Source organism: Narcine bancroftii, chromosome 12, assembly GCF_036971445.1.
Source record: "Narcine bancroftii isolate sNarBan1 chromosome 12, sNarBan1.hap1, whole genome shotgun sequence".
Taxonomy (NCBI): domain Eukaryota; kingdom Metazoa; phylum Chordata; class Chondrichthyes; order Torpediniformes; family Narcinidae; genus Narcine; species Narcine bancroftii.
This window is the reverse complement of record NC_091480.1, coordinates 11,486,876-11,507,272: the sequence shown is the minus strand read 5'-3', so window position 1 is coordinate 11,507,272 and position 20,397 is coordinate 11,486,876. Positions and strand designations below refer to the sequence as shown.

General features: G+C 40.1%; 1 protein-coding gene across 5 annotated transcripts in view; it reads right to left on the bottom strand.

The window, feature by feature from the left end:
• Positions 1-753: 753 nt before the first annotated feature.
• Positions 754-20,397, bottom strand: part of parn (poly(A)-specific ribonuclease (deadenylation nuclease)) — a 95,841-nt gene continuing 76,197 nt past the window's right edge. For 4 of the 5 annotated variants that reach the window (XM_069905086.1, XM_069905087.1, XM_069905090.1 and 1 more), the window contains 3 exons: positions 11,282-11,466; positions 5,461-5,580; positions 754-1,526 (listed from right to left, as the gene is read on the bottom strand). In XM_069905086.1, coding sequence (XP_069761187.1) covers positions 5,462-5,580; positions 11,282-11,466 — 304 coding nt within the window. In that variant the 3' untranslated portion in view covers positions 754-1,526; position 5,461. The remainder of the gene's footprint in view (positions 1,527-5,460; positions 5,581-11,281; positions 11,467-20,397) is intronic. The other variant, XM_069905088.1, reaches the window with a different exon arrangement.

Below are 20,397 nucleotides of genomic sequence, written 5' to 3'. Positions count from 1 at the left end.
AAGAATTGACAACTTGTGCCATGGGGAGCCACAAGTTTGACCTTAATATTGCATGTGGAAAGCAATACTCTCAACAAGGTGCACTACACTAGCTAAACTTTAAAAAGGCAATTTTACTTATCTGTACAAGATATCTACAGTACAATTTGGTCCTGCAAGTTGTGTTTTTCTTTTAATTTAATTTTTTTTAAGACTTGCATCATAGTAACAGGCCCTCGGGCCCAAATACACCAATTAACCTACAACCCCTGTATATGTTTCTGAAGGGTGGGAGGAAACCCACACAGACACTGGGAGACTGTACAAACTCCTTACAGTCAACATAGGATGTGAACCTGACTCACTGGGCACTATAATAGCATTGTGCCAACTGCTATAGGCAAATCTAATGTCCTTTAAATGCAATACACAAACGTGCTGGAGAAACTCAACATGTCACTGACAACCATGGGAAATGAAGGGTAACCAACGTCTCGGGCCTTGTCCGAACATCAGGATAGTTTGTTATCCTTCATTTCTTCTGGATGCTGTGTGACCTGCTGACTTTCTCCAGCACATCTCTGGAGATGACACACATACAAAACTGAATACAGGGATAATCTTAAATTTATGGCTCCTAATTCTGGGTTTGGCTGCAAGCAGAATCAGCTGTACACACAGAATTATTATACACCCTCATGTGAAAAATCAAATCAACAGGAGATGGTTGCTTTTGTGTATTTTAGAGACTATTACACAAATAAAAAGCCCGTGTTCTTGTAGTAAGAAAACTGTCTTTAATCTTCCTTCATGAAATTTTAATTTTCTTCATGATACAAAAAACTTTAAATATGATACAAAACTCACAGCTGGCTCCAAGAAAGAAAACGGGTCTCTCTTGCACATACACACAAACGCATAAAAAAAAATTTGACAGACATGGCTGAAAGCTCCATCATCCACACCAGTTAACACAACCCAAAAAGGATCGACAATAATATGGTCACCACCCTTCGTGCAAGAATGATGATATTTTGAGCATCCCTTTTGAAAAGAAAACCCCGAGTATGATAGTCTGGCCACATTATTAATGAGTCATTGAGTTCACTGACAATTGATGTACACATAAAAAAAAGTTACAGCACTTAGCAGTGATTACATTGGGTTTTTTTTAAACATCCCACGTGACTGGCACAAGGCAACTTGCAATGTAGGTGACTAAGTTATCAGAAACACAGGACTGGCTTAGAATACAGGTTAAGCTAATGAAATATTCAAAATGCAATTAAACCCCATCTGTTTTTCAAAACCTAAAATATTTAATGTAATGTTGGGTCATATTCATACAGTTAAAACTTTTTTTTTTTTTACATACACTTTTTAAAGTTGTCTTGTACCACATGAAGATTGGAGCTCATAGGTCAATATGGCTTGCAAATCTGACATCACTGCATTTTCTGGAAGATACCACTCTGTAAATCCATGCGCTTCAAATCACCATGTGTCTGGGACTTCAAATAACTCTGTGTGGACATTTAAACTGCCGCCTATTTGACAGGGAAAGAAAAATAATAAACATTAAAAAAAAAGTTTTCACGCAGTCCACAGCCTACGCGACATAGTCTAGCTCCAGTAGATATCCAGGCTGCTCGGGGATGGGGTTGGTCCAGATTCTTGGGCAGTACTTTTAAAATTCAGATTTAAGCAGGAATAAGGAAGAGCAGAACAGGGGAATTTTGCTAATTACCATATATTTCGACATTTCAGTCGACCTACAGATGTCAGGCCCCCATTTTCATGGCTTTATCATACATCGGGCGTTATCAGTCAACCCCCCCTTCCAAAACAAAAAATTGCGTTGACTAAGCTGTTGCGCATTGCCGGAAGGTAGTTGTTAATCATGGAAAACGATGAGGGAAGTTTTAAGTTAAAAGTAATAGAAGTGGCCAAGAAATCCAGCAACTGTACTGCTGCAAGGACATTTATTGTAGGTCAGGTTCTTTTTTTTGGCGTTTCAAAGGTCGTCTTTTTTGCCAAATCTACGTCAGCAGTTTTTTTAAAAAAAGTTGATTTTAAGGTCTTATTTTTGTATTTGTGTACAAACCAACCCCTGATTTTTGAGTGCTTTTTTTGAGGGTTTCGACTTGTACGTCAAAACATACGATAATTCATTAGCGAAATACAGCATGCTTTGTTTATCAAAGAAAAATAAAAATGCACTGTCCATCTGTGGCGGTTACGCACTCACATAAAAGTCTGCTAAATTTTTTTAAATTTGAAAGTTTTCGAAAAATCTGGATTCTCGGGTGGTCCAGATTTTTGGACTTCTGTAGTTATTCAAATGGCGTACTAAATATCACTCGACATTGTATTCTGTTATGCTGTTAACAACAGAATGCAATGGTACAAGGCCAAACCACTTTACATTGCATTTCAGATACTTTTAAAGTTTTTTTTGGACAACAATGGTTTAGGAACCTGGAGATGCTGGATTTCAGGCTTCTGCCTGAAAGGAGTAACGGGAAGAGATTGCGACTCATATTGAGATGAGTTGCTGGAACATTTTCTAATTATAACAGTGACTGCACATCAAAAGTACTTCATCACTTGAAAATATGAGGGATGGACAAATGCACGTCTTTCCCAGCTCGACGACTCAGCGGTATTTTGCACAATGCACCTGCCAGTGTTCTAAATAATCATGAACTCAACAATTTGGCCACAAAATCAAGAACTTGGAAAACAGTCGAAATTTAAAAAAATAACTGCAGCATCTAAGGAATGAAGGCTCATTACAGAAGAACACATCAATTTCACCGATTCTAAAATGAAAATGCGTCCAAGGAGAATTAAAACTGGCCACTCAATGAATTATTTAAGATTAGTTCAAAATTCAAATTTAAAGTAAATAACTTTGGCACACGAAAGGGTTCTGCAGAGCACAGTACCAGTTTCATTAAGAGTTAGGTTTTACTCCCACCATTCTCAGAGAACTAAAATGAAAAGGAGCCAACTAACCCGCACCTCTTCAAACTGGCCACTTAGCCTGCAGCTTATAACCAGGACATGAAACTCATTCTCCTTCCCTTTGGCTGTTAGCTTTTCCTGTACTTTTCCCAAAGCATCCAGTGGTCACCTGCGATAACCAACTTTAAAACTAATGCAACAACGGCAAAGGTCACCTCAAGATTTGCAAAATCCGATGATTTCATGGTATCGGTGTAAGATGGATGCCTTGTGCACATTTCAGATGTGCTCAGATCTGCAGAAATGGGCAATGGAGCCATTTTTAAAAAAACTTAAAATTTACAATTGTAATGTGCATGGTGCAAATGGAAATTGCAGCATTTTTAATGTATGCTTACATGCCAAATTTTATTTATGCACATAGGTTTTATTAAAAATACCCAGCAGTTAAATAAAAAAGAAAATACGTATCGTTAATACAAAGCGGCACGGTTGGCGTAATGTTTGTACTATGCCTTTATAGCGCCATCGATCAGGTCCGGGGTTTGAGTCCTGAGCTGTCTGTAAGGAGTTTGTACATTCTCCCCGTGTCTGTATGGGATTTCCCCAGGGGCTCCAGTTTCTTCTCACCCTTCAATACGTACTGGGGTTTGTAGGTTAATTGGGAGGCATGGACTTGTGGCCAAAATGGCCTGTCACTGTGCTGTATGTCTAAATTTATAAACTTAAAGTAAAATCCATTTGCAGTTTTGCAGATCCCAAGCTATATACTAATGAAAGAAACTCCAATATTTGGCCATTTATTTTTGCCCTTTTAACAAAATAATTTGAATACAATTTCATCGTCTGCTCCCTTTAATGAAGTGTTTGGTGTGGCCACATGATAAAGAGAGCAGGCAGATTCTTCATCAGAGCAGAGCCCATGGAGGTTGCAGCTTCACCCATGCTATGTGCCTGCTACAAAATCAATTAATTTCTATTTGGTATTCTTGAGACAAAGAAAATGTTTGGGATTCCTGTGGAAAGGGGGATGGGAATGGTAGTTTTCAACAGGGCCAGTGGATGACTGAACTGTCCAAAGTCTTGTCAAATATTATCCCTCTCCAACAGATCATCACGTCAGCCATTACCTTACCAAGGCTCATAAGCCTCTCCTACTCCCATTTCGAATTCACATTGAACATAACAGGCTAAAGCACTTCTTTTCAAAGCATTTGTTATTCCAAAATTAAAGTGAACCAAATCAATTTCAGAGACAACATTATTCTGAGAGATCGAGTAGATTGGGCCTATATTTACTTGAGTTAAGCAGAATGACAAGTGATTCATCACGGAATGATGTTTTCGATCTCGAGAATCGGAGTCACTCAAAATAAAGTTTGAGCAATTCAGGAAAAGAGGTGCTGTTTCAAGAAGTTTTGTCGCCCTGCAGGTATTTAATCCCGGTCGTGGATGCTCCTTCCAGAGGATAGAATATAGCAGTTGCAGTGTACTAAGTCATTGCAGGAAAAGATCAGTCATAATCTGATTGGATGGAAAAGACACAAGGAACTCTGGCTCCGATTTCTTATGGTCTCTCAATTCGATGACCAAGCACTGACTAGGTTGTCACCTGGCATTTCTGCCACACTAAAAACCCAATCAGTGCACAGGGATTTTCTTGTCACCATTTTACTGGTAGTTTTGCCTTTCCGGCAAGTTAGACATTTACATCCATGGGCATTTATTAGAAGCATTTTTTTTAAATCTCTTACAATGCACTCCCACTATTTGATTCTCAATTTCCTCAAAAGCAGTAAATACATGGTTATAAACTTAGCAGCTGCCTAGATACCAAACTGTGTTCGGCTTTTAAGATTGTTGATGTTCCTTTATTTTCAGCTTTCAGGCAAAAAAAAAAATCCCTTAAAAATTTGTATCAAGCAAGTGATAGTTAACTTTTAACAAGGTCAGGAGAAGAGGAGAGGTTGATGGTGCATGGATTTACTGTCACCTCCAGAATTACATGTCAGGGTCAGTCACAAACACCTCACCAACTTGACTGGTTTGACAAGGTGCAACAAATTAATTGAGATACGCTTTCAGAAGCATGCACTAAATTAGAACCGCAAGGACAGGCAGCTACTAATATTTTAAAATTAGGGACCAAAAGGCAATTTCAAGATCACTGCATCTCGGAGAAGAATAAACTTTTTAAATTCTCATCAGAGTCATCTCAAATAAAGTGCAACCTCTATAATGCTAAATTATTTCAGTCTTTCCATTCCAACACAACTCTGTTCTATTCGTAAAGAACGAATAAATGAACGCAGATGGAAAGGCAATAACTACTGAACAAAATTTGCATTTGTTCATTATAGATATAAAAATACAAAGATTGATAAAGAAAACCATTTGAGAAGAAAGGATACCATGGGTAGGTGACATTTCACTGACCAAAATCTTGACATACAAGTGTTTTTTTTATTTCATCAGAAAATCTGCATCAAGGACCAAGCTGCCAAAATTCAATACCTTAGCTGAAGTATACGCCAACAGCCACACTTGTCAAAAGGAGGGACACTGCTGCAAGAGACAGTCTTAAAAAGACTGCCATGGCTCTCGTCAAATTGGCCATGTCAGGAGATCCCTTACCTACAAGATAGCAACATTGCAAGAGAGATTTAAAAGTGGTTCAGTACGGAGCACACTCCATATCTTGGCATGGTTGTATTTTTCATTTATCTTGCTGAAACAAAACTGCATTTGCCGTTTCCAAATGCAGTGAGGACCACCACTGGATAAAATCAAAAGGGAACACATTCTAGGACATCAAACCAAGGACCTTTCGGGAAGGGAGTTAAACAAGAAAGTCTGCAGATGCTGGGGTCGAATGCAACTTTCAGGTCACGCAGCATCCAGAGGAAGCAAAGTTGGCAACACATCAGGCCTGAGTCCTTTGTTGGGAATCAGGATAAAACAGGGAGATGCCCAAATAAAAAGGTGTGGTGGGGGGGGGGGGGGGAGGGGGAGAAGGGGAACAGCACAGGCTAGAAGAGAAAAAAAGCTGAGGTGATAGAGGGAAGAGGGTACAGGGCTAAGGAAGGCAGCTCTCTGAGGGGACCTTTAGGGGAAGATCTTTGGGAAGGGAAAGGCACATAGGATGGGGCAGGCTACCATCTGAATGTTGCAACGAGAATGTCCTGATTTTCAGAGGATATAGAATCTTTCTCTTTGGAATCATTGCATCAGTCAACAATGAGCAACATCAGCATCTACAGTCAGACTGGCATCTAAAACAAGGATTTGAACTCTCATACAAGTACGATGTCTGTCACAAATTATAAACCTTCCTTGGAAATTGAGACATACTGTGACTGCCAACAAAGCCAGAACTTTAATGAAGTAAGAAGAAATGTGTTCTGTGGAAGCAAGTGACAGAGCACTGCAACCCCACTCTGAAAGCCACTTACCCACAACCCCACAATGGGCACACAGACACAGTTTGATTTTTATTTACAGTGCAGAATTCGGGGCAATTATCAATCTATACCTGCAATTCAACACGTATTTTTCTAGGGAACCTCGCTTCACTGAAATCACCAAATCATGGCAAGGTTAGCACTGCTTCAGTACCAGTGATCCTGTTTCACTGTCTGTAAAGGAGCTTGTACATTCTCACCGAGTCTGTGTGGGCTTCCTCTGGGTGCCCTGGTTTCCTCCCACCCTTCAAGACAGACGGGGGCTGCAGGTTAATTGGGGTATATGGGTAGCTCATGGGCCGGAAGGGCTTGTTACCGAGCTGAATGTTTAATTTTTTTTAAATTGAGTAATAATTCAAGGAATTTTTAGAGTTTAATTTAGACTAGCTTGAAGAAGCCATCTACAGGGAACGCTGCTGTGGGAGAGCAGCAGCAATCATCAAGGAACTACACCACCCAGCACATGCTCTGTTCTCGCTGCTACCATCAGGAAAGAGGTACAGGTGGCACCAGACACGCACCACCAGGTATTTTTTTCTTTTTAAGATATTTTATTGAAGTTTGCAATAGTACAAAAATTAATACAATCATGTATTGAAATACAAATTACAAGAAAAATAAAAAATACCCGTTAATTCAAAACCTCTATCACATACAAGGTTGGGAAGAAAAATTAACATACGGGCATCAAGTGACGACAACCTGGAAATAGACAGCATAAAACAACCCGAAAAATTTAGATTATGGGGGAAAAAAAAGAGAAAATGTCACTGTGAATATTTAAGGAGATGCATCTGTAAATATATTGGTTGATATGGTTCATAGTGCGATAAATAAAGAATTACAAAAAAAAATTTAGATAAAAGGGCTCCATATCCTTAGAAATTAGGATTTGAATCTTTAATGGCAAATCTAATAGTTTTCTAAACTTAAACAAGACATATCATTTAACAATTGTGTGTGGGTAGCATCACCAGGTTCAGGAATAGCTGCTCCCCCTCCACCATCAGACTCCTCAATGACAAACTCAACCAGGGACTCATTTAAAGGCTCTCATTTTTGCACTTTATTGATTTTTAAATAAAATCTCTGTATTGCACAGTTTGTTTACATTTATTTATTTGTTTGCATGTGTACGTTGAGTACAGATTTTGCAGCACCAATAAGTGGTAATTCGGTCTCACCCACAGGAAAAAGAATCTCAGGGTTGTATGTGATGTCATGTATGTACTTGGACAATAAATTTGAAATCTGAATCCCAAGGGTTGGAGTCCATTACTTATTACAAGTTATTTCATGGCATTGGCATTTGAGGATGCAATCAATTTGAGCTGTACAATCACATACCTACTCATATACTCCAATTATGCTCTCCCTACCAGTTACAATACTGTATCAGTATATAATTTGGATACAAGACTTCTCACAACTTCAGTCATGAAAATTAATGGTTCTGGTTACATTACTCTATCCCTTTATTCACCACACATTCACATCTTTCCATCACTAACATACGATGGGAAATTTACAGCGGCTAATTAATCTACTCACCTTCACGTCTTTACGATGTGGGAGGCAAATAGAACACCAGAAAGAAGCCCAGACGATCAAGAAGAGAGTGCAAACTCCATATAGACAGCAGAGTACAGGATTGGAACCAAGCTTCAAGGCAGAAACAGGTCTGCAGCTTCACCACTGGGAATGGATTTTTTTTTTTCTTAAGAATTGTTATACATCATGCTTTTTCATACTTAATTTTTAGAATGTAAACCCTTCGCAATTCATTGCTGCGAAAGTTCATTTGTTGATGGCCAACTTTACCACTGAGTCATGAAACTTCTGTTCATTGGCCACAAGTAATTTTCAAATTTATCAAACCACTTAGATTCGAGAGATAAACAGGTCCTCTGGAATTTTTTGGGCCTTGAACCACAATCATTTCCCAATGAGAGTTCCACTGTTGTATGGATTCATACGACCTGTCCATTTCTCTTTACACATTTATAATTCAAGATTCCTTTATTGTCAGGTAACTTGTAATATTTCACAAAATTAGCTTCTGCCTGATGCAAGGCAGACAAAGTCGTCATTCGTGTCACCCGTCGCCCTCGAGAAAGAAAAGCTAGTCCCATTAGTCCCTGAGTGTCCACGGATTCACGTCCAGCAGGCCCACAGCCTCTGCAGTTGCAGAGACTCTTGTTTGTTCCATCAGCAACCTGAGCTCCAGATCTAAATCTTGTACACAATCAAGTGCCAGAGGCCCTTCGGGAGACCTTCTCGCCCTCAGCACCTTATTAAATCCCAGATCTGATACCTGGTTCCCATGAGTTGGTCTCCAGCAACCCACAGCTTGTGCAGGTTCTGTGACCACAAGCCATCCGCAGCCAGTGAGGATCCCTCAGCCCCTCACTGGTCCACTGCCAAGGTCACCTTCTTGTAGAGTCATCTCTTCTGCTTCTCCTCCTCATGTTTTGGGGGGTGGGGTTCTCTCAGTTTCTGGTGCCCTGTGCTGGTCTGGTCCGCTCTCCCCTGGTGGCTGCTGCAGAGGCACCACTATCTTGGGCACAGACCTCTTCAGTTGCAGGATTTTACTAACCAACTGGCTCCTTTAGCAGGCCTTTTAAAGCCAGCATTTGGACCAGGTAGTTGAACCCGTTAAAGCAGCACTGTGTCTCCGCTCTCCTGGGTCCACATCAGCAGCAAAATTCACCTCCCAGAAAAATGGAAAGGCTTGCAGTAAAATTGTATTCTTTGAGATGGTGTCATTTTTGAAATTGGACCAGATAACAGCTTTCTTAAAAAAAAATAAACCTTTAGCTCTCCACGTCCAAAGTGGGCGGTGGAAAGATCCAAAGGGGCGGTCCAAACATTTCCTGCAGTCTCAGCCCATGACATGCATCATGCGCTATCGATCAGGTGAGGAGGGGGTGGGGGTGACTGCTGGGGATGGTGACTGGCCGGGATCGCTCGAGGGGGTGTCTGCCTGGCTGGGACATCGACTTGCAGAAAATATGGCCGCAGGTGTAGGCAATTTAGTGTGAAAACAATGTAGTTACAGGTGAGATGTAAATTTATCCTTTCATATTGCTAAATAAATTGGTTTTGTTCAAGTTTTATTTGCTAAATATATATATTTGAACCACTGCCTTCAAGTCCCATTCTTGTTAAAGCCTGATGATTGCTACACAGTCTAATCAACCAGAAACATTGACCCAGGAATTGCATGCTAAACAACTGGTTTAGTTGGTGGGTGGGGGTAGGGAAACCAGAGTGCTTAGATGCCAGTCTCTCAAAGCTGCAAGACCACATGTTCACTAAAGAGTAAAAGCAGCTTGCAATGGACAGACCTGAGCAATTCTACCACAGACCACATCAAAGCTTGCTGTCAAATCACATTCAGTTGTGAATGATGGAAAATTAAACTAATGGGAGAAGGTTCCAAGCAAATTCCCATCTTCAGAGTGGTGAAACATAGAACAAGGGGGCTAAAGCTCTCGCTACCACATTCAGCCAGACACACCAGTTACTTGGTCCATATTGTTTGTCTAGCTTTCAAGATGTGTGACATTAATGTTGCACAAAGATGTGCCCCAGCCAAGCTCTTCAAGTAGAACGATGATACTAGCACCTACCTGTCAATGAAAAATTTGGGGAACTTTCACAAAATGCCAAACAAATCCATCTGGTTAATCGCAACCAACATCAGTCTATTCTCAATCAAAGTGATGGCACACACTGTTAAAAGTACTATCAAGCAGCACTTGCCAATAATCAGCTTGGGCTTTGGATGATCACTTTGCTGTAGTTAACATTGTAGCCCTTGGTCTAAATGTGAAAAGATGGGCAAGTATATCTGTTTTTATATCTGTGTAAGGCAGTAATAGATGGAGTGAGGAAGCCAGTCAACAGTTATGAAGGGGATAAACATCCAATGGCTAGAATCAAACTTCACCGAAAAGGAAGCTGGTGTGACTGTTGGAGATCAATCATTCTAGCCCCATGTCCTCACTGCCAAAGCTCTAGGACAGTGTCCCAAGCTGGAGTCATTTTGAGCTGCTTTAATGGCCTTTCTTTCCGTCACATGGACAGAAAAGGGATGTTTATTAATGACTGTATGGGATTCAACACAATTTACAACTTAATGGAAAGTAAAGCAGCCCACGTCTGACCATGCTACACCTTCAGGCATGGGCAGACAAGTGGCAAGCAACATTTTGCCGGGCAATGTTGAGGAACGACATCTCCATGGAATAGAATTCATCCAAAATGTAAGGAAAATCCAAGGTCAAGTTCTTATATGCCACTTCCTTTAACGTGCTAATCCTGAGCTGCCACATCCACAGCATATTAAACCTAGTCACTGTCTGAAATAGAATGGCTTCATAATTTCGAAGCCATTTAGAAATCTATTCAACCGATTTTTTTCCTTTTAAAAAAAGAGGAACAAAGGATGTCAACCTTTCCATTCGTTAAAATATTCAGCAGAACTTTTGGACCCTGACCATATTTAACCTTTCACGATATATACGCCAGAATGGGTCCAGGGGGAAAACCTTTACGGTAGTACAGTATGAACCGACAGGTGGTCCAGTCCCAGAAAACCGGGACATGGAGTATATGCGCTTCGTGGTAGTCCCTGAAAACTGGGACGCTGAGTCCAAAGAGTTAAGTATGTGCAAGGAATAATGGTGTGAATCTGCCATGCCTTTCTTTCATTGTTAGAAGTTAATAAAACCCACAAGCAGAACTTACCTTATTTCCACAACAGTAGCTTGAAAAAAATTAAATCTCCAATAACTACATTAATGCTTCCTTTGATATATTTGTCCATAGCCACCATTATTGACATACACATTTACAGCAAATCAATTTACCAGTTTTTCCTTGCTGCCGCTCCTTTTTCTGCTTTTGTTTCTTGATTTTTCTGGTTTCTATGAGTGAAGAATCAATCCAGGCACTACCCGAATTATCACCCGTAATCGCATTCTCCTCCATTTCTTCAGATCCTGCCTCTTCCTCAATCGGACTCATGCTTCGTTTGCTCACCATTGGATTTGCTCTGAAATGGAAGGAGGGAGGAAAGGTGATATGCAAGGGTCAAGTGATTGATAATGCAGAACAATGATCAACTCCAACCCAATGCACCTTATTAGTTGTTCAAATTAAAAAAAAAGCACGGCCCTTCTGGCTGACGAGCCCTTGCCATTGCACTGACTACTCCCCTTCCGCCAGTTATTGCAAGAACCTCTGCAATGTGATTGAAGCAAAATCAATGTTTTATTGGAAAGTAGTCACGAATGCAATAATTCAACAAGTCAAGCCGTCAAGGGCAACCAAAGGTAAGCAGTGAACACCAGCTTGCTAGTGATGCCATCACCTTTAAAAGTTAGTAAAACCATTGGGATTTTTTGACTGAGCTTTTGGTTCACATAGCAAACACCAATTCTCCAACCTTACACAGGGACAAAGGGCCACAGTCAAGGTCAGCAGAAATCAGACTCAACATGGACTACTGATAAGTTTTTTTTTGGCACACTATTCAAATCTTGGGTGAATGTTTAGCACTAAAGAAGGTTTAATTCTGCATGTACGCTTTTTGTCAACCATTTAAATTATAGACTGGTGCCATGGGAACTCTAAATGAGCTGTGCAAGTGGCTGGATTGAAGAGCCATGCAGTGGATAAGTTAACTAAGAAGTTACACATGAATAAACATTCCTAGCCTGACAGTACAAATCTTAGTTTTATGTTATTCAAAAAATGGATCAGTCATTTTTAAGGTCAAATTAGAACCTTTCCCCTTAACTGCTTTATGGGGATTTTCTCAAAAAGAGGAAATACTATCGACTCCATCTCAAGCAAATTCTAGCTTTTACCTCATTGATCACAAGACAGGAAATCTTGATGAAATAGAAAGACAGTCCTCCACCTACCCATATTCAATGGTTACAGGAGGTCATGTCCTTCCCAAGTTTAAAAAAATCAGATATAAATGTTAAAGATGTAAAGGTAAATTGTTTCAAGGCATGGAGCCCATTCATGGAAGAGTACCATAATTTAAAGAATTAGGGTGTTTAGATGCTCCCCTGCAGCGCTGTCCGGTTTCCTATGTATATTAGATATGCAAGTTAACCTTGTTTCGAGGGAGGGGTTTGATTTATTCGGGGGGGGGGTTCCTTTTATCTTTTAAGATATTTTGACAAAATGGGTTTGATTGAGAAGTAAAAATTATCTGTCTTGTATTTCAGCCCATGTATTGGATTAATATGTATTTATTTTTTTTAAATCAAACTCAATAAAGATAATTTAAAAGGAAAAAAAAAATCAAGATGATAGGGCAGTTCCGAAATTGTAGGATAAAATTGCTATTCAAATTAACCAACTTGTTACATGCAGGTTCCACACCAAGTTTAAATATAAATGATCCTCTATTTGGAACAAGCTGCTAACCTGCAATTCAAAAAAGCACAATCTTACACTCAGGAAATACAGAAACTTGGAATGAAGTTTTTTTTTTGTCCAAAAGAATGTATCAGCTCAACAAATATTCCTGCTGCCACAGGGAATCTTAATTACATTTTTCAATCCTGTGAAATGTTTACCAACACTTGGAACCAAACGGAATAGTTTGCAATATACCTCATTTCCAAACTGCTAGCAACCATATGCCTTTAAAATGAACTAGTGAAGTCATCTTGCGAATATGGAATGCAGATCAGAGAACATCTCAGACACCAAATGTGTTTCCACACTCCATACATTTATCTAGGTGCTTCCATTTTAAGTAGTGTTCACCTCCTGGCTGCCCTAAAATGATGATTGCTTATTGTGTAATGGTGCTGGAATGGTCTCATTGACATTCCTGTATCTGATGCAACAAAAATATGTTCTAAGATCAATCACGCGATCCACAAACAGCACCAATTGGCAAGCACAGCCTCTGGCTCTCGATCAGCATCTGAACAAGTCCAACATTACACTAAGGAATTGCATGTGTTTTTATTCCTTTAAAAAGGATGCCACAGTTGGCATTGTGGTTCGTGCAACGTCTTCATAGCCACCAGCGATCAGGACTGGTCCAGGTTTAAGTCCCACACTGTCCATAAGGAGTTTGTACATTCTCCCCATGTCTGTATGGGTTTTCTCTGGGGGAGGGGGCATTCTGGTTTCCTCCCACTGTTCAAAAAACATACTGGGGGTGGAGGTTAATGGGGTATAAATTGGGGGGCACGGACTTGTAGGCCGAAGTGGCCTGTTATTGTGCTGTATGTCTAAATTAAAAATTCAAGTTTTGTTTGAAAAAATTAAAATTACATCAGAGTTCAATTTGAGCAACAGGTTTCCACAATTAGAAATCAATAAACTGAAAATGTGCCATAGAAACACAGAACATTACAGAACAGAAACAGGCCCTTCAGGCTTTGTACTCAGTGCTGAACTATTTTTCTGCCTAGCCCCATGGACCTGCACCTGGCCATGGTCCGCCATACCCCTCCCATCTACATACCTGTCCAAATTCTTAAATGTTAAAATTGAGCTGCACTCACCACTTTACCTGGCAGCTCATTCCACACCCCCATCACTCTCTGTGTGAAGTTTCCCCTAATGTTCCCCCTAAATCTTTCCCCTTAACCCACGTCCTCTGGTTTGGATCTCACCTACCCTCAGCGGAAAAAGCCTACCTACATTTACTCTGCCTATACCCCTCATACCTCTATCAAATTTCCCTTCATTCTTCTACGCTCCAAGGAAAAAATGTCCTAAGCTGTTTAACCTTTCCCTGAAACTCAATTTTCAGTGCCCTGGAAATTTCTCCTTTAGGATTCAAAAGACAGTGTTTGCATCCAGTTCTATCCTGCTAGTGCCCAGTCAGTACAGAACAGTAAATGGAAAAAACTCCACCGCCTTCAACATGACTGAAAATTTATTCTTCAGCATTCATTCCGCTACTGATCAATTTCAACAAGAATGCAAGGAAGGACATTTAGTAAAAGCTCGTAAGCATTTGAATTCTGCACTAGTTTTGTGTTGACCTCCCCTCAACTTGCTTTATCGTCAAATTGAATCGCTCTTTTGGAAAGCAACGAGACACCAGCGGCATTTTGTTCAATGAAGACTGAGGATGTAATTCCCGAGGCCACTTATAGTCATTAATTGTGTGCGACTTTAAGAATAAATTGTGTCTTTTTCATTAAAATTCAATGCATACATTTAGCAATTAAATTATTGAGAAACTTCTTGTAACAAATTTTGTGTTATCCCCTGATGAATTTAGGAAATTAGTAAAATAGTTTGTCGAGGCACACGTGGATTCTCTGAACACTGTACAGGTAATAAAATATAAAAGACGCATGTGAAATCTGCCCACTGCCGTGTTATTCAATCACGTACATGCTGTTACAATCAGTAATCCTCTAGAAAGAATCAAGCAGATGACTAGCAAATCATTCTGTTTTTAGATGATGCTTCTCGAGGAAGGAATGTTGTGGCTGGATGCACCAAGGCATCTCCTTCCTTTGCTCAAATCGAGCTGGGGAAATCAACAGCAGGAAATGAACCAAACGGCAGATGAGAATGTATCCTAATAAATTAACCACAAGGGTTTCATGCTCTGTCAGTTCAATAGTTCCTCCCTTGAGAGTTCGTCTGCTCTAGGAGCATTGGAGGGTTAAATGGCTGTATTTCTGAAGAGCTGACAGGCGTATCTGTTCCACATTTTAGAAGGTGGAATTTAAGGCAGAATGAGGTTCGGAAATCTTATGGATTTAATCAAACAAAAAGGAATTTTGTTTCTCTCTGCTTATTGGAGACAATATATTAAAATAAAGCAAGTTTCAACCAACAGAATGTTAGCCAGCTACCAGGACTTTTTAAAAATGTCAACAAGAAATTCTCGACCCATTATTGCCTCATTTTTTTCTCCACGCATCTTTGTACATTCCCCCCCCCCCCACCCCCCAGAATATCTGTCAACATTTTGCGCTTCACATCATTATTCTGGAATTGTTTTCTTGTCAGGTTACACCAACCTACAAGTTCGGGGCAAGGGGAAGCCTCTTGACCCTTCAAGACTGCTCTGTCATTAAGTACAGTCACATCTGATCTGTTTCCAACCTCAATGCTACATTCCTGCCGATCCCCAAAACTTATTTATGAAGAATTGTCGTCTGTCTCAACAATACTGAAAGATGTTATGTGGCAATGTCACCAAAGTAACAAATCACCATTTAGATCGGTTAATGATGTAGGGCCACCGAGCTACACCTTCAACCAACCATGAGGAGAAATACTGATCAACAAGTTTTAGATACTGATGAATTTAAAATTTCCTCCACCAAAACACCATTGTTGTTCAATGGTTGGAGGTTCAAAATTCACTGCAATCAAAATGGATGGAGGGCTCAGAGAGAAAGCGGTGTATTTGACAAAAAAGTCAATGGAGCAGCTTGATTTTTCACTGCTGTGAGTTCTGGCCATAACCCTTGAGAGGTTAGGATGACATTTTATGTTAATGGAGGGCTGAGGATGCAGGATGTGTGCACAGACACACAAGATTGCATGAAACACAGTGGTCATATCCAAAATTATAGTGCTGCTCTGTGAACCTTAAACCCATCTTTTCTCCCACGTGAGCAGGCTTAGGGTGAACTCAGGACAATTGTCGGAGTAACGGCAAACAATTCACGCACCCTGCTCCCTCCGCATCTTGGAACCTCAGGCTTTTACTGTTCCTGCCAAAGTGGACAATTTCACATTTCCCGACATACTTTGGACAAAGAAACTGGGAATTTCAGAGAACAAGCTAGAATCTGTCCCTCTGACTTGAGGTTTAAAAAATGGCAGAAACATCAGAGTCAAGAGATTTTTTAGCTGGAGGTTTTCAAACCTTTTCTTTCCACGCACATACCACCTTAAGCAATCCCTGTACCATCGGTGCTCTGTGATTCGTAAGGGATTGCTTAAAGTGGAATGTGGGTGGGAAGGGAAGGTTGAGAATCATTGCTCCAGACCCAGTTGTTACTGAAATATTTGGCTTGAGAAAAATGGTCATTGGCCCATTTCCTTTGGAGTTCTGAAACCGTGCACATAACGAGTCAATGAGGGATGATTCAAACAGTGGTTCTCAACCTTTTTCTTTCCACTCACATCCCACTTTAAATAATCCCAATGCCATCTGTGCTCAGTGATTAATAAAGTGGGAAGGGAAGGTTGAGAATTACTGCTCTAGACCCAATTGTTACTTAAATATTTGGCTTGAGAAAAATGGTCATTGGCCCATTTCCTTTGGAGTTCTGAAACCGTGCACATAACGAGTCAATGAGATATGATTAAAACAGTAGTTTTCAAACCTTTTCTTTCCACTCACATACCACCTTGAGCAATCCTTTACATATCACAGAGCACTATGGGATCAGGAATATTTAAAGTGGGACGTGAGTGGAAAGAAAAAGTTTGAAAACTACTGCTGTCATGAATTGGTAACCAAGTAGGAGTGAACACAAGAACAACATCTATGAATTGGAAGGACAAGTTGAAGATTAAAGTTGGAAATGATAGAAAAATAACAAAAGACAAATTTAGAGAGAAAAGCTTTAGATTCAAACAGAAACAAAAGTGGACTTTATCAGTTCACTCACTGTTGGAGTAATGTTTTCTGTCGTCGAATTAAATTATACTTTCTCTTATCTACATGTAAAAATGAGTGGTGGGCAAAAACAGGGTTCCAAAGTGGGCTACACAAGATGGTTGCTTGAGATCAACTTCTTCCCCAGTTTGAAAATACAGCAGGAAGAGAGTGGGCGCATGCAGTAAGACAGCCTCTCAGTGCACATTTCACACCAAGCAGCGAAGGTGAGATCAGAGTTTATACCTTATCCATTTCCTTCATGCTACATCTACTGCTGAATTCTCACCCAATGCTGCATTAAGTCTTCTGACAAAGAGAATTCTGCATTTCCCCAAAGAAAATGTTCATTCAATTCTCAGATCTCAATTCTTAATTGTTTCAACATACATAGGAAACACCACCACTGCTAGACAGTGGTGGACCAGCAGAGCCTGTGTTAAGAAGATCCACACTCATTATCAAGGTACCTGACTGACTAAATCTCTAAAAGAAAAAGAACTCCATGTGGAGGAGCTAGTGGAATTGTTCAAGTGAACCGGAACGGACTTGAAGGGCCGACATGGCCTGTTTCCGTGCTGTAAACGGTTATATGGCGTCTACAATGAGCCAAGGAGTTTGCAGAGGTTCAGTATGAACCTTCTATTGGATGTCGTGGATAGTGTGCTGAGGGAAACATGAAAGTCTGCAGACACTGCAATTCAAGTAATAACACTGAAATCCAGGAGGAACTCAGCCAGTCCTTTCAGCAGCTTTTGGTGACAAAGATCTATTGCTGATGTTTCAGGCTGAGCCCTTTTGAGGAATAAGCCAGAAGCAGGAAATCTCAGAATTTAATCAACAGGGAAGAAATCCAGACCAACAAAAGGTGGTAATTGGATACGATAAGGGATGAGGTAAGAAGTTTGTGTGAATGTAGAGATATATTAAAAAAAAAGCCCCACAATTGCTTCATTCCAGGAAATTATTGCCATTTTCCCAGAATGCACACTGGGTAAAAAGGTGAGAACAGGAATGAGGGTGTCATTCGCGTTCCGAAATTTTACCTCCTAGACGCCTCATAAATTTCCAGGAACACCTGCAGTCTAAAGTTAACCACAGGCATTCTGTGAACAACTGGCTAATGAATAGCATGTATAGATGACACGTAGCGATTCCTGCCTCTTTAATTACCACACTTTCGGTCTGCTGTCTAAACTCACGTAAGGAAACAGAGTGAGTTTTGGTCGTTAGTGTGTGAACAACCAATGCCAAGACATTGGACATTCTTCAGACTGGTAAAATCATCAAATTCTCTCTTAAAAAAACCCATCAGAGATCAAGAAAGTGACAGGGGAAGAAGAATGTGCTGAATGGCTGCTTCACGGCCTGGTTCGAGGACATCAACATCTCTAAGTGGAAAGCCCTCCAAAAAATAGTGGACACAGCCAAGGATATCATAGGCATAACATTCCCCATCAAAAGCGTGTACATGGAACGCTGCCGTTGGAGAGCAGCAGCAGTCATCAAGGATCCAAACCAGCCAGCATTCTGTTCTCACAACTGCCATCAGGTAAGAGGTAAAGGTGTCACAATATTTGTACCACCAAATTCCAGAACAGTTGCTACTCCTCCACCATCAAACTATTAAACACCAGACTCAAACTTATTTAAGGACTTTTACTTTGTACATTTATTAATGAATATTTATTTTTTTCAGTATTTGTATAGTTGTTTACATTTTTCTCATTTGTAAACACATCTTTCTCTTGATATAGTTTAGACACTACCGATAAGTAGAAATTCTGCCTGGACGGCAGGAAAAAGAATCTCAGGGTTGTATGTGATCTCATGCAAGTTCTCCGACAATAACTTTGAACTTGAACCTCAATTCCCAAAGACAAAAGACAATTCAGTGGCTTAGATGGATGGATTGCCATCGCCACAAATTTAATACCCCGCTGCTGTCTGTAATCATTGCATCATGCTGGGGTTCATTTGAGGAACAAATAAAACAAAAAACAAAATGTATACTTGTTTTTCTTTTATTTCTTATTTGAAAGAGAGCTGGATCTTAGATGAAGAAAAAGGTCCCAAGCAGCAAGCAGCTAAGAGTCATTAGTCTCACACAATATAATATTGATTACTACATAAATGTGTCATGACTTGAGAATTGAAAAGTTTATTGAAATATTGCAAACGTGAATATCTAACATTACAGCACAGGACAGGCCGTTTAGCTCTCGATGTTGTGCCAACCTATGTACACCTACCCAAATAAATCTAAACCCTCCTTATCTCATAACCTCTATTTCTCTTTTGTCCATATGCCAGAAATTTTTTTAAAAATTCAGACATGCAGCATGGTAAAGAGCCATACCATCCAATTACACCAAATTGACCTACAATCCCCAGTATGTTTTGAACAATGAGAGGAAACCTACGCAGACACTGAGAGAATGAACAAACTCCTTCCAGACTGCGCCGGATTCAAACCCGTCACAATGTAATAGTATTGCACTAACTGCTACGCTAACCATGCCATCCTAAGAGCCTCTTAAATGTCCCTATTGTTGCAGCCTCCATCACCACCAATAAATTCCAGGCACCCACAGCTCGATGTGAAAAAAAAATAAAATAAATAAATACCCGACATCTCCCCTGAACTTTCGTCCCCTCCCCTTGTCTAGATATCCTCTGGTATTTGCTACTCTCAGTCTGGGAAAAAATGTTGGCCATCCACCCTATCTATGCTTCCCATAATATTGTAGACCTCTACAAGACCCTTCTTCCCTCCAAAGAGAAAACCCTGAGCTCTGTCAATCTTCCCTCATAAGGAATGTACTCCAATCCAGGCATCATCCTCATGTGCTATTTATTGATGTATAGTTCAACCATTTATAGTTCCAACTCTTCTGAGAAGCAAAAGTTAGAGAAATTCAGAAACAAAACAGGCCCTTCAGCCGAATCCATCCTAACCATCACCTGCTCTTTAAATCTTTTTAAAAAAAAAATTATCTTCCCATTCTCATCAATACCCGCCAAGATTCTACCACTGAGCTGACACACTAGGGGTGATTTAGAGTGGTTGATTAGCCTATCAATCCACGTCTTTCAGTTGTGGGAGGAAACTGGAGCTTCAGGATGAAATCCAAATGGTAACGGGAAGAATGCATAGATGACAGAATTGAACCCAAGTCCCTGGTACTACAAGAGTCATTTCACTGTTTATATTTATTTCATGGCAGATACAAAATTATTACAAACTACTGCTTGTACGTACAAGCCAAAGCCCCTAGATACACGAGATAAACGTGCTCATTTTGCACACCCAACTTTTAAAATTCATACTGACAACTTTTTTTAAAAAAAAGATGGATTATAAAT